General features: G+C 39.9%; 1 protein-coding gene across 2 annotated transcripts; it reads left to right on the top strand.

Moving 5' to 3' along the window:
- Positions 1-7837: 7837 nt before the first annotated feature.
- LOC109873215 (uncharacterized) lies at positions 7838-15519 on the top strand. Of its 2 annotated transcripts, none has more exons than XM_020464829.2 (5): positions 7838-7988; positions 9240-9557; positions 9713-9820; positions 10300-10395; positions 14854-15519. In XM_020464829.2, exons 1-5 carry the CDS (start codon positions 7928-7930, stop codon positions 14991-14993), a joined length of 723 nt encoding a protein of 240 aa, XP_020320418.1. In that variant the 5' UTR covers positions 7838-7927; the 3' UTR covers positions 14994-15519. The 2 variants fall into 2 exon arrangements, with proteins under 2 accessions (XP_020320418.1, XP_020320417.1); XM_020464828.2 differs by having other exon boundaries at positions 7843-7988; positions 9713-9988.

Raw genomic sequence — 15519 nt, 5'->3', positions numbered from 1 at the left:
TGCATCGTATTTATATCAGCCCTCTTATTACAATGAAGAGAAAAGTGTGCCTTTCTGTTCTGGGCCAGCTGCAGCTTAACTATGTCTTTCTTTGCAGTACTTGACCACACGACTGGACAATCAAGGTATGACAAAACTAGAGCCTGCAGGACTTGCTTTTTGGAGTGTGGTGTCAAAAAAGCAGAGCATCTCTTTATTATGGATAGACCTCTCCCCATCTTTACAACCATTGAATCTATATGTTTTGACTATGACTGTTTACAATCTAAGGTAACTCCAAGTCATTTAGTCTCCTCAACTTGCTCAACAGTCACACCATTCATTATCAGATTCAACTGAGGTCTAGAGTTAAGGGAACGATTTGTATCAAATACAATGCTCATGAAAAGAGGAATTTGTGGCGGAGTTGAGGTAGTAAAATGTGATTATTTCAAGCCCTCAGACAATCTGTTATCTGTACACTACTGCAGTATTGCAAACACATTGGCCAAAATGGATGTATGGCCACCTAGTGGTATTAAAATGCATATACTGTATTTAAATGTGCCAAGAGAGGGCAAGAGCAAAGTCCTCATCAGCAGCGGCATATTTGTTCAAAATAAGTTCAAATTCATTATAATTAACAGGGAGAGAACAACACAGAACTATATTAGACATTGGGTCCAAGGTAAACTACCATTCAAAAGTTTGGGGTCACTTAGAAATGTCCTTGTTCTTGAAAGAAAAGCTATTTTTTTGTCCATTAAAATAACATCAAATATACAGCGTAGACATTGTTTATGTTGAACTTGAATATTGAAGCCCTATGGGACTCCCAATCACAGCCTGGTTGTGATACAGCCAAGAGTATGCAAAGTTGCCATCAAGGCAAAGGGTGGCTACTTTGAAGAATATCAAATATTACTCCAAATCTTAAAGACGTGTTCACTTAAAAGTATATGCTTTTGCTCACTAAGATTAAACAGGACCTGATGAACTGGTCTACGCTACCAAACTCTCTGTTTGGCAGAATGAATGTCCTTCCTCTATTCCAAAATATCCCCTGCCATCTATCTCAGTACTTTTTTCAGGAAATGAATGCCAATATTTCTAAATATATCTGGAACAATAAGAAACCTAGAACCAAATTTACCAAACTAAATCTGCAACTATATTCCTGGTCTGCTCAGATGAAATACATGATTAGTTGGTGCCTAGACAGACACCACTGACTTTGGGTTTGGATGGAATCAATAGCATGTCATCCAAGTGCATTAGCCTTATCTGACAATTATCTGACAGTACGCAATACACTCTTAGCTTTGGAAAGATGCAAGGACGTACTTGCAGATTCCAGACCATATATCACTCTGGTCACCAATTGCCCTTAATCCAGCTTTTCCCCCCAAATAAGGGGGTATTGGACTTCTGGACTGGAAGACAAAGGGTATTGCTGACCTTACACCTTTATTTACTCAGGACACTCTGAAATCAGATAAACAGATAAAAACTGAGTTTGACGTACCAAACAAATATTATTTTAGGAACCTACAACTTAGACACTTCATAGAGGGTCAGAAGAAAGTTGATTAACTATATTTTTTATCAAGGCAAAAGGCGAGACCCAAATGCAGACACAGGAGGCAGATGGTTGGAGTCTTACAATGTGTATTAATCCAAATGGGTAGGCAAGAGAATGGTCGTGGACAGGCAAAAAGGTCAAAACCAGATCAGAGTCCAGGAGGTACAGAGTGGCTGACAGGCTCGTGGTCAAGGCAAGCAGAATGGTCAGGCAGGCGGGTACAATGTCCAGAAACAGGCAAGGGTCAAAACCGGGAGGACTAGAAAAAGGAGAACGCAAAAAGCAGGAGAACAGGAAATCCGCTGGTTGACTTGGAAATATACAAGACAAACTGGCACAGAGAGACAGGAAACAGGGATAAATATACTGGGGAAAATAAGTGACACCTGGAGGGGGTGGAGACAATCACAGGACAGGTGAAACAGATCAGGGCGTGACAGTTTTCAAATGACTGAAGTTATAACACTATTTACGAATCCTACTGTTCGGAGAGGTTTAATCTCCGACATTTTATTGAACAGAAGTGCCTCATCCCATGATGTGTTGAGACATGTTTGGGAGAGAGACATTGGACATGCATACTATCTGCGAAAGGGTCTACTTCAAATGCACCTCCATAAACATCCAATAACCAATAACTACAATTTTTTAATAGAACCTACTTTACACCTGTCCGCCTTCACAGAATGTTTTCTAATGCATAATTTATGTTTCAAATGTAAATAGGATACTGGCACCTTCATGCACGTTTTTTGGTATTGTAGCAGAATCCAGTCTTATTGGAATGATATTCATTTACACATCCAGAAGATCTTGGGTAGACAATTAGCTTTTTCACCTTATATTTGCTCTACTTTGATTGTAACTTTGTGTTTTGACTCTGAACATCTGTTCAATACCCTTGTTTACTTAGCCAAAAAAATCATTGTAACTGTGGTCCACACCTGAAGTACCATCTGCGAGAATGTGGCTTTCTCAAGCTTCTGCTATTCTACCCCTAGAGAAACGCCTCTCTGGCGCTCGAGTGCACCAGGTTTCCCTTCATTACGCACACCTGTCACCATCATTACATGTATCAGTTCTTCTTTCGACTCACCTGGACTCCTTCACATTTTTGATTGCCTCCCCTATATCTGTCTATTCCTCAGTTTCATCCCCGTGTCAGCATTATTGTCGTTATGTTTCCCTTGTCCAGACGCTGTCCTTGTTTCGTTTCATTCATTAAATGTTCACTCCCTGTCCTCACAAAGACAACTCGGAATAAAACGAGATCAAATCATGACATTAGTTATCTTCAAGTTGGAAAGTCGGAGCTCTAGAAAGATGCCCAAGTTTCCAACTTGGAATTCCGAGATGGATGACCGTTCAAAACTATTTTTCCCAGTCGGATCAAAACATTTTCTGAGTTCCCAGTTGTCTTGAACTCACTGAAGTCAGCTATTTCCGACTTCCCAGTTGTTTTGAACATGGCATTAGTCTCAGCTGTGAGACTGACCAGAGAGGGGACACCTTCTTCCACGAAACTCAAGTCACACCGCATTTGCCTCATGCACAAATTCAGGTTGTTCCTATGACCAGAGAAAGTGAAATATGAATTGATAATTTATATGAAAATAGACATGATGAGCTGCTAATAATAATAAAAACAGAAGGCTTTCAATACACTTGTCTACTCATTCATTGCAACTGTAACGCGAGTGGAACTACGGAGAAGCTAGTTCTGTTTTGGGATAGTGTTGAAAAAAAGTGTTGACAGTTGAGAATTAGGCATGAACTCATAAAAACAGCAGCTCTGCAGTATTCTTTGACAGTCTCTCTCTGGTCATTGTTTTAAAAGTTACAAAATCTCAGGCTAGTATTAAACTTTACTGTGGCCGTGGTCCCTGTAGGCAAGGTGATTTGTGCTATCCGATTGGCCAGTGCAGTAGGTACACTCGATTTAGCCACAGATCTGCCAAGTAGGCAGAGTTTGCATTTCAGACAAATGAAATGGTTCAGAATGGGAACGCTTTGCCTACCCTTAATTTTAGCATTAAAAGACTTCAAAAAATGGCCAACAATTTCAGGTCCAGTACCATCATTGGGCTGCGGGTGTGAAAGATTCAGCAGACTGCTGGCATTACACATCTGGCTAAAAGACTACTGTAGCTCTGCTGGAGTCACTTTTATTGTTAACTTTGACACCTTCTGGAAACAGAAGATACTCTACAGGAATGACGGAGTCCATCCAAATCATCTTGGCTCCTGGACTCTGTCCACACATTTCAAGGCTGTGTTGAAACAATGACTTGTAAATGATCCAAGACCAGCTCAGTTAATCCCTACCATTGTGACAATTAGTCGTCATAATGCAGCATCAAATGTACAGTACATGATATTAGGGGCATTGGCAAACACAATGTAAGTCATTTAATTCATGTACCCCCAATTGCACTAAATACATCTGTTTATCCTACAGTTATTGTAAGCAATAATGATGAGCCTATAAAACAGAGTTACACTGTTAGCACTGAGGCAGTGTGCAATAGTAGGAAGACCACTTTATGCAGCTCACCCTGCACTATCAGCACCAATGTAAATAACATGAGTAAGTCTACCTCTGATAAGCTTCCCAGTAGAGCATTAAAAACAATCAAGCAACCCAGAAAAGTGCTACAAATAACCCATATTAACATATGTAGCCTAAGAAACAAGGTCCATGAAGTCAATAACTTGCTGGTAACAGATTCATATTCTGACTCTGAAACTCACTTAGATAATACCTTTGATGATACAGTGGTAGCAATACATGGTTAAAACATCTACCAAGCGGTTTTCGCTGTCTATATTCAGAAGCACATTCCTGTAAAGCTTAGAGACGATCTAATGTTAAATACTTCTTGAAGTAATGTGGCTACAGGTTCATCTGCCTCACCTAAAGCCCATTCTTGTGGGAAGCTGCTATAGACCACCAAGTGGTAACAGTCAGTATCTGGATAATATGTGTGAAATGCTTGATAATGTATGTGATACCAAGAGAGAAATATATTTTCCGTGTGATTTAAATATTAATTGGCTCTCATCAAGCTGCCCAATCAGGAAAAAAAATACAACTGTAACCAGTGCCTGCAACTTGGATCAGGTTGTCAGTCAACCTACCAGGGTAGTTACAAACAGCACAGGAATTAAATCATCATCATGTATTGATCACATTTTTACTAACACTGCAGATATTTGCTTTTAAAGCAGTATCCAAATCCATAGGATGTAGTGATCACAATATAATAGCCATATCTAGGAAAACCAAAGTTCCAAAGGCTGGGCCTAATATAGTGTATAAGAGGTCATACAAGTAGTTTTGTAGTGATTCATATGTTGATGATGTAAAGAATATTTGCTGGTCCGTGGTGTGTAAAGAGGAGCAAACAGACGCTGCACTTGACACATTTATGAAACTACTTATTCCAGTTACTAATAAGCATGCACCCATTAAGAAAATGACTGTAAAAACAGTTAAATCCCCTTGGATTGATGAGGAATTGAAAAATTGCATGGTTGAGAGGGATGAGTATTCTGTCCTTGAGTTGCGTTCCCATGCAAAACTAGACAGATAGCTAACAACTAAGTCTTCAATAAAACTCCCATGGCGTGACTTTTCTTGAATGAATATATTGAAAACGTTTATGTTGTGAAACTGCAAAATACAGAAAAGAATATACTTTAGTATTCAATTCACACCGACATACTGTAGCTGTACATTAAACATTTGAAGTTGCATAAATACAAAGCACGTGCTAAGGTACCATGCATCTGGCATGATGCCAAACCATATAGCTAATTGTTACTCATATGGTAATTGGCTCCTTTCATTACTCTAATGTACAACCATTTATGTAGAATAACAAAGCATATTACACTAGGAACAGTAACAAAACTACAGTATTGTATATTTTACAATTCGTTTGCATGACGCACGAGCAAAGTAATACAGCTAACGACATACATTTAAAGGCATTGCAATTTGTGAGTAAATGCAACCAATATTGATATGTAAGCAACTCTATCAATAACAAGATTATCATCATTAGCTAAATGCTTGAATCGAACTTACAAACAAATATTTCCAAGGCTGAAGCGTGACAAGAAATAACCGAAAGACCTGCACCATAGCGTTGTTTGTAGCTGCTTCTTTGCGTGCAAAACTAATTCTGTACTTCCTGTTTGCGTCGTCTTTCTAAGTACCAGAAAGCGCCACTAGGGGGCAAATAACACCATTGAACACAATGAAAATCCAATTTAACCATTGTAATAAAATAATCTGTTACCTTCTAACAGGATGGCAGCACAATGAGGCAAAAAGTATGGCAATTAAGTCTGGCAGCCCAACTGATTGGCAAATGTACTGCAAATTAAGAAATCATGTGACTAAACTAAATAAAAATTACAAATAAAGTACAGTATGAAACAAAGATAAAGTATATAAAGAATGACAGTAAAAAGCTTTGGGGAACCTTAAATTAAAATTTTGGGGAAAAAGCCAACTCGGCTCCTTCATTTATTGAATAAGATGGCTCATTCATCACAAAGCCCACTGATATTGCCAACTACTTGAATGACTTTAATGACATTGGCAAGATAAGCAAACTTAGGGATGACATGCCAATATTTCTACAATTAAAAGCATTGTATTTGGTATCAACTAAGTCTTGTAATAAATTATGTGGAAATTGAGGAAGTTGAGATGACTAAACTGCTTGGAGTAACACTAGATTGCAAACTGTCATGGTCAGAGCATATTGATGCAGTAGTAGCTAAGATGGGGAGAAGTCTGTCTATAATAAAGCGATGCTCTGCCTTCTTAACAACACTATCAACAAGGCAGGTCCTACAGGCCCTAGTTTTGTCGCACCTTGACTACTGTTCAGTCATGTGGTCAGGTGCCACAAAAAGGACTTAGGAAAATTGCAATTGGCTCAGAACAGGGCAGCACGGCTGGCCCTTGGATGTACACAGAGAGTGAATATTAATAATATGCATGTCAATCTCTCCTGGCTGAAAGTGGAGGAGAGATTGACTTCATCACTACTTTTATTTATGAGAGGTATTGTTGAATGCACTGAGCTGTCTGTCTAAACTACTGGCACACAGCTTGGACACCCATGCATACCACATAAGACATACCACAAGAGGTCTCTTCACAGTCCCCAAATCCAGAACAGACTATGGGAGGCACACAGTACTACATAGAGCCATGACTACATGGAACTCTATTCCATATCAAGTACCTGACACAAGCAGTACAATTAGATTTAAAAAACAGATTAAAAAAACACCTTATGGAACAGCGGGGACTGTGAAGCAACACAGGCACGGGCACAGGCACGGGCACAGGCACACACACACACGATAACATACGCACTATACATACACATGGATTTAGTACTGTAGATGTGTGGTAGTGGTGGAATAGGAGCCTGAGGGCACACCGTGTGTTGTGAAATCTATGAATGTATTGTAATGTTTAAACATTTTAAAAACGGGAGAGTAGCTGCTACTTTGGCAGCAGCTAATGGGGATCCATAATAAATACAAATATCCTGATGCACAGGGCTTCAAAATCAAGTGCCCCTATCTCCAACAGTGAAAAAAAAATAGATCCAGTAACAAGCTCGAGCTCCAACAGATATCTAAAAACTTTTGACAACTTCAGACACTGCTTTCTAAGTTTTGAGTTTGTGCAATAAACTACTTGAGGGAACTTCTACTTGTAGGAAACGTCTGTCCACTAACTAACCACAGGTTGTTGTTTCACAGTGTTCTGTTATTTCCTTCATATACTTTGAGTTCCAACCAGTCTTTAGGTAGAGGTTTCTTTGATCTCCCTGTGAAACTGCGAATGTGCAGACCGCTGACGAGCAGGTGGTATGGCCTCAACCAATCAAGAGCAAAATAATTAGGTCTCTGAGTGGTTCTTACTCCAGCACACTTTCTGTACCAACTGAGAACTTTAAAGTAACTTTACATCTCTCTTAGGATTTTAGCCAAATGAAATACTAATTCTGAGAGTTGTGTGAGCATCATATTTTAGCTTTATTAGTTGTGGATCATGTCATTTAGAGTGATCGATGGATAAAAAGGTAGTTACATTTTTTGGGGAAAATGGTCTCTTGTAGAAAGGAAAGAGTTGTGGTTTTGGCACTTGTGAGCTGCTTAGTTCTGCAGTGGGTGTTTTCCTCCATTGGACAGGAAGACATGACAGGCATGACAAGTGTTTGTGTGAGTGTGCATGCGCACTTGCATTCATGATCAGCTAGTGTGTCTGAAAGACATACAGACATACCAGTACACAGAGTCTTTGGCTAGAGGGTGTAGGTCTGCCTGTTCACAATGCTGTTGCCACAAGCTTTCTCTCTCCTAACCACCCTCACCCTCTCTACCCCATTTACTGGTGAGTATTTCTGTCTTATTGTTGCATTTTGGTTGGATTTATCTATTAGTTGTACAGTTGTACAATGATTCATTGTAAAAAAAATTGTAAGCTACAGTAGTATTTCAGGGTGATTCGTCCATTCAGTGGTTTAGTTGTCTGAATCAACATACTGTAACAGTTGAAAACCAGTTATTGATTGACCAGTCAATGTAGATATGAATATTATATTGTAACAGCTATTTGGGTTTGCTTTGTTTCAGTAGCGGTCGGTGCTGTTTTTTATGAGGATGGCCTTATTTCTATTACAGCATATTGGATGACTGTCATTCATATTCCATTCACCCAGCTCAATGTAACACTGAAAAGGTTTATGCTACAACATGATACAAAAATGTTCCCTATACCCATCATGAGGTTGCTTCCATCTAGCCTATGAATTCAAGTTTACAACGTTGGTGCACAGGTTGTGAGAAAAATGTCAGTAATCAAGGTAACCGACAATTCAATACCGCTTTGCATACTCTTGCCTGCATCTAGCTTATCTACGGTGTAATCAATAGTACAAACAGTTGTAAACAAGAGTTTGTATTGGACAAATTGAGGTACTGTATGTTTATCACCATTCCGTTTGCTTCCGTTTAAGAAATGTTTTTCAATAGAATTGGCAGAATGAATACACCCCTGTTCACCTGCACACACAGTCCACTTTCAATACAGCGACATACAAACAGCATGATCACTTTTCTCATTGTATAATTTCTTCTTGCATGTACACACTCTCCTCTTCTCATCTTTTCCCTTCGCTTGTGGACTTCAGTGCACAACAAAACCGCTCTCTGTGAGCAGGCGAGAAAACCTTTCCAAGCCAAAGCTTCATACCATAAGATCTCTACACACAGCCTACTTCATTGTCACCATATTAGCTAATGTCATAGTCAAAATAGCTTAAAGAACTAATGCATTAGTAAACCCCTTCCTCTGAGGAGTCTCCACTGCTTTGGTTGCATTAATCTGGAACATCAACTTTTAGCCACTTCATATAGCGATTTTCAGTACTGGACGTATGTAAATATTATGTCCTAATATAGCATGATCTTAATATGGGATGAACTTTGTTGTTATTACCATTATTTGTATTTTTGTTCATTTCCTTTACTCTCACGTAGTATCATGAGTGTACAGTATCCTGAATATGAATGAGCACATAACCTGTGTCCTATTTTATTGTGTTAACTTTGGATTGAAAAAAAATCCTGTTTGGTTCCGCAGGTGTTCAGGAGACCGTTAGAGCAGCCAAAGGCAGTCCTTCCCACCTTCCTTGTCCCTCACCCTTTGGATTTGATGGGAAAGTTGTTTTTAAATGGAAGAAAATTGGAAGTCCTGGCATTATTTGCGAATACAATGTGAATAGAGAAATCAGTTCAGTCGTATCCTGTAAATCTCGATTCAATGTAACCGGACAACCTCCTAAGCTGTATGTTACAGAGCCAAAGAGCACCGACTCTGGTCTATATACCTGCTTAATATCAAGAGTCATACCACCACCAACCATTGAGATAACCTCCACTGTTGATCTTCAAGTTACAGGTAATTTATCTCGTTGAAGATATCACTTTATAAACAAGTGTTTACTGGTTTTTGTGTCTCTAAATCAAAGCATACAGTAGGATATTAGAATGGCATTTACAGTCTTTTCACTGTCGTTCTAGTTCCAGTGCTATTCTCTTTTGCAATGCTTCCAGGTCTAGTCCTAGAGAGGCAGAACAGCAGTGATCCTGGCTGCATCCAGCTTCTCTGTACTTTGGAGGGCCTTGACCCCCAGGACGTCAACTTCACTTGGACCCGACAAGGTCAGGGTTCACCGGAGACACTGTTGACCAATCACAGCCCCTCTAAACAGAGCAGCTTTCTGACCCTGTGCCAATCAGTGTGGAGAGAAGGTGACACGATCACCTGCAATGTCAGACTCTTAGCCAATAACACCGACCTGAGCATCAGCCTTCCCTACAGTGAACTAAGTGGGTGACATTCAGACATAATACATGTACTGTTAAGTAGTGGAGTCTACTTTTAATAGTATTTAACTTCTGCTTTTGTTATTTTTCTCCCTCTAATTCATTGGTTGACTGTTAAGTGTAACCTGACAAGATTCTTGACACACAAGGTCATAGAAAAACTGTGATAAACAGACACTGAACAGTGGGGTTAGCTAAATCAGGTTGTTATTTTGCCCCAAGCTTCACAATCACATATGGCAGGCTGGACATTTTGATTGATGACACTATCTATAACGATAAATCTCTGACCCTTGATGGTCTTGTTGTTTCAGAGCCCTACCATGAGAACAACCTTTTGACTATCATCTGTGTCAGCACATCCATCGGGGTTGTGGCCATCGCAGCTGTCACCATAAGTATTTACAAATGTAAGTCTTGTAGTCTATAGTGATTTTTTGGGTCAGTGCTTTCTTAAGCTTACACAATTTATACATATTTTTCTATTTACACAAAAGGCCATGTAAGTTCCATGGTCAATTACTTTATTCACAGGCTTGATCATTTGCGGTAACTCTCAAGTCACTGGTCTTGTAACCAGTTCACTTTAAATTGTGGTTTGTTGTTTGGATTCACTGGAATCCTGAACAAAGAAAGCAGAAGTGGACCATTACTTACAGACAAAATCTTGGCCACGGCGTCACCTTACATTTCAAAGTGATATTTACTCTCATTGGAGAAAAATTCAGCCCCCTCATACTCAAAGAGGAAATGACTACCTTCCCACCACCCCTGCTGTTGACGCCTTTGCCTGCTATCTTATGTTGACATCCTGGCTTGTAGGCTACCAATTTATGGACTAAACCACGAATCACATCAGCTTCCATTTTAGGACTCAGTGTGTTAGAGCACGCCCGCTCTGCAGCGCTCTCATCGCCAACACCTCTCTCCAGAATTTTTCGTTGAGTTCCTCCTTCGACTCCCTGACTGGCTCTGGTTCACCCCTTGGCTCCGCCGACCACCCCGTGTGCCCCTCCCCAATTTTTTTGGGGGGCTGTCTTTTGGGCTTTCTACCTGGCCGCGAACCCCGGAGTCGTCGCTGTCCTCCCTTCTCTTCTTGCGTCTCCCTCCAAGGAAGGCGAATTCCTCCCAAGTCCAGGATCCCTTCCCATCCAAAATCTCCTCCCAAGTCCATGATACTTTCTCCACCTGGGCACGCTGCTTGGTCCTGTTGTGTGGTGGGATCTTCTGTCACAATCGTCTAAAGAATTAATGGACCAAGGCGCAGCGTGCGTAGAGTTCCACATGTTTAAATGAAATTCACCAAAAAAATACAGAACAAATGAAGCGTGAAGTAAATGCAGTGCTCAACAGCAACTACACAAAAACAAGGTCCCACAAAAACCCAGTGGGAAAAGGCTGCCTAAATATGATCCCCAATCAGCTGGGAACCATACCAGGCCAACATAGACAGATAACCTAGATAACCCACCCTAGTCACACCCCGACCTAACCAACATAGAGAATAAACGTCTCTCTATGGTCAGGGCGTGACACGGGGATTCTATGCAGGGCATGCAACTACAGGTGAGTCATTTTCAGCATATGGACTCTGTGAGGTCTGTGCATAGACCTACAGTTCCTTCAGAAAGTATTCATATTCCTTGACTTTTTTTGTTACAGCCTGAATTTAAAATGGATTAAATTGAGATTGTGTGTCACTGAGCTACACACAATACCTCATAATGTAAAAGTGAAATTATGTTTCCAAACATTTAAAAAATGTATAAAAAATGAAAAGCTGAAAGGTCTTGAGTCAATAAGTGTTCAACTCGTTTGCTATGGAGTAAAAATGTGCTTAACAAGTCACATGATAAGTTGCATGGACTCACTCTGCATGCAATAATAGTGTTTAACATGATACACACATATAATTATCTGTAAGGTCCCTCAGTCGAGCAGTGAATTTCAAGCAGATTCAACCACAAAGACCAGGGAGGTTTTCCAATGGTTCGCAAAGGGCACCTATTGGTAGATGTATAAAACAAAAAAAAGACATTGACTATCCTTTTGAGCATGGTGCAGTTTTTATTACACTTTGGATGGTGAATCAATACACACAGTCATTACAAATATACAGCGACCCTTCCTAAGTTGTCAGAGAGGAAAGAAACCACTCAAGGATTTCACCATGATTTTAAAACAGTTACAGAAATGAAAGGCTGTTAGAGGACAAAACTAAGAATGCATCAACAACATTGTAGTTACTCCACAATATTAAAATAAATGAGTAAAAAGAAGGAAGCCTATATAGAATACAAATATTCAAAAAAGTAATACTGCCAAAAATAATTGCTAAGAAATAAACTTTTGGTCCTGAATACAAAGCGTTATGTTTGTGGCAAATCCAACACAACACATCACTGAATACCACTTCATATTTTCAAGCATGGTGTTGGCTGCATCATGTATTTGTATGCCTGTCATCGGCAAGGACTAGGACGTTTTTTAGAATAAAATGAAAGGGAATAGAGCTAAGCACAGGCAAAATCCTAGAGGGAAACTTGGTTCAGTCTGCTTTTCAACAGACACTGGGAGACTAATTCACCTTTCAGCAGGACAATAACCTAAAACACAAGGCCAAATCTACACTGGGGTTGCTTACCAAGAAGAAAGTGAATGTTCCTGAGTGGCTGAGTTATAGTATTGACTTAAAGCTACATGAACATCAGGGGAGGTTGCTGTGGGGAGGACGGCTCATAATAATAGCTGGAAGAGAGCGAATGGAATGGGACCAAACCATGTTTTTGATGTGCTTGATACCATTCCACTCATTCCGCTCCAGCCATTACCACAAGCCCGTCCTCCCCAAATAAGGTGCCACCCACCTGTGTTGAACATCTATGTCAAGACCTAAAAATGGTTGTCTAGCAATGATCAACAACCAATTTGAACATAATAATGGTTAAATATTGTACAATCCAGGTGTGCAAAGCTCTTAGAGACTTACCCAGATTGACTCAGCTGTAATCGCTGCCAAAGGTGATTCTAACATGTATTGACTCAGGGGGATGAATGCATATCTTGACTAGATAAGTTGTGAAAGCGTTTTATTTTCCATTTTAAAAAATGACAATAAAATCTATTTTAGTCCCACTTTGTAACACAACAAAATGTGAAAAAAGGCAAAAGGTGTGAAAACATTCTGAACGCACTGTACAGTATATACTCTTACGGCTGTCGTCGGAATGAGACCAAGGTGCAGCGTGGAAGGTCCTGGCTGGATACCCCCCATAGCCCGGCAAGTGCGGGGAGCTGGAACAGGCCGCACTGGGTTGTGCTGGTGAACTGGGGATACCGTGCGAAGAGCTGGCGCAGGATAACCTGGGCCGAAGAGATGCACCGGACGCCAGGAGATGGGGGCTGCCTCTCGTGCTTGCTTCGTTGAGCCAACTCCTCGTAACGTAGCCGTTCCGCTTTAGCTGCCTCCATTTCCTCCTTCAGACGGCGATACTCTCCAGCCTGCGCCCAGGGTCCTTTCCCGTCTAAGATCTCCTCCCAGGTCCATTCCTCCTGACCACGCTGCTTGGTCCTTTGGTGGTGAGATCTTCTATTATGGCTGTCGTCGTAATGGGGAAAAAGGTGCAGCGTGGTAGGCGTATATTTTGAATTTATTAAATGAACAACCCAAAAAAACAAGAAAGATAAACGACACGTAAAGTAATGTAGCGCTAAACCAGCAACTAACAAAAACAAGAAAAAAGGGCTGCCTAAGTATGATCCCCAATCAGAGACAACGACAGACAGCTGCCTCTGATTGGGAACCATACTCGGCAAATAACAAAGAAATAGACAACCCCAAATCACACCCTGACCTAACCAAATAAAGAAATAAAACGTCTCTCTAAGGTCAGGGCGTGACATATACAGTATTTCCATACTATGAGGTTGAAATAATACTGTGAAATTGTGAAAATTATTATAATGCCCTTTTAGTGCAAGAGCTGAAATATTAGCCTGTTTTGGTGGAATGGAGTTTTGACATGACTGGTGACATCACCTGGCGTTAAATTAATTAATAGACCAATAAGAAAGAGAGTTTCAAACTCTCTTTCTAGTTTTCAGTTTTCCCTTCAGACCACTCCCAGACAGTCTTAGCAAAATTGTTGCTTGAGAAATTGCTCTTCGCTAGGAAGCTATTTTTTGTTTATTTTTGACCCTTTTAATTTAAAAGAATCACAGTAAGGTTCTTAATTTTTACCCAGAAATTATTTGCTATTGGACCTTTAACCTTTAACATGACACAATTTTATTTTCCATTCACCACATATCAAAATAATGAATCACTTCTAGACTTTAGACTAACGCATTGAAGTTGCTGTGTCACACTGGCACTATTTTTGGCAAAATGTTTTGTTTTAAGCTTTAATTAGCCTTTCATGTCCCCGGAACACCAGTTGCCCAATCCTACTCTAGAAAAAAAAATGGGTGGCCCTGAGCTCAGCACAGCTCAGCTCAAATCTCAATATGACCTTATAGTTCCCACAAACTTGTCATACAACACAACTGAGGTGTGAAAAATGTAGCTAAATTGAGAGTTACCAATGCTTTTCAAGAGTAGTACGGTATCAATCAGCCCACATGCAAAATGCTATTTTAGTATGTGCTTTATTTAATATGTTGCATGATCGTCTAAAAAAATATTGGATACAAATACATTTATGGTGTTACAGCTCTGTTACAGCTCTGTTTAAAAACTGTAATTTAATTAGATTAATCTGTGCTATTTTGCACCACCAAAATGTTGCCTGGAACGCAGTAGTAGGCAACTATTCAGCTTAAGAGTCAACACAAAATGTGATTAGTTGATTGGCCTTCTCCCCATGCAGGTCGGCAGAGGACCAATGATGAAGGTGATTCCGTTTCATATAACAACAAGGTGTACGAGAACTTCAGTTTCAGCACACAAACCCAACAGAGACAGACGACCACTGCGTCCATCCAGGAACAATGCATTTATGAGAACTAGACAATCTTAATCTCACTCTGACATCCTTGTTCCTCTTTTCATCCGAGTTCATAGATGCGACATTATGACATTGCCAGCAGTAAGATTTTAGTTTGATTTAAAAAAAGACAAGGCCTGTAGCTTTCAAATGATATGTCAATTTATATTTTCTGATTATTATTTTTTGGGGGTTCAGAGTTTAACAGGTTAAAATATATCTGACAATCACGCAAAAACTCTTTCCAAACATTTACTCTAGGCGTACATTGGGTGGTTGCCATTGATATCATTAAATTGTATATAATGTTTTCCTCTTGCTGTCCTTTTTAATGTGATATAAAACCTTACTGTGTATGTGTGAATCACTCTGGATAAGAGTGTTTGGGCCAATGACTACTGGTAAATTAATGTAATGTCCTCAACACCTGCTTGGGACTTATTTTCTATGAGATTTGCATGTTCTGAATATCAATCCTGTGGAAATTCATTGCTAAATTAATATGTATGTAAATGGTTTAATGTACCGGTTATCTGCGTTGCACCTGCA

The sequence above is a fragment of the Oncorhynchus kisutch genome, linkage group LG28 (genome assembly GCF_002021735.2).
Source record: "Oncorhynchus kisutch isolate 150728-3 linkage group LG28, Okis_V2, whole genome shotgun sequence".
Taxonomy (NCBI): Eukaryota; Metazoa; Chordata; class Actinopteri; order Salmoniformes; family Salmonidae; genus Oncorhynchus; species Oncorhynchus kisutch.
The sequence above is the reverse complement of the archived record's forward strand: the minus strand, read 5'-3'. Positions and strand labels throughout refer to the sequence as shown.

Coding starts and splice junctions, on each gene's coding strand:
- LOC109873215 (XM_020464828.2), top strand. CDS start 7,928: ATGCTGTTGCCACAAGCTTTCTCTCTCCTAACCACCCTCACCCTCTCT. Junction 9,989..10,299: donor CCTTCCCTACAGTGAACTAA/GTGGGTGACATT, acceptor TTGTTGTTTCAG/AGCCCTACCATGAGAACAAC. Junction 10,396..14,853: donor CACCATAAGTATTTACAAAT/GTAAGTCTTGTA, acceptor CTCCCCATGCAG/GTCGGCAGAGGACCAATGAT.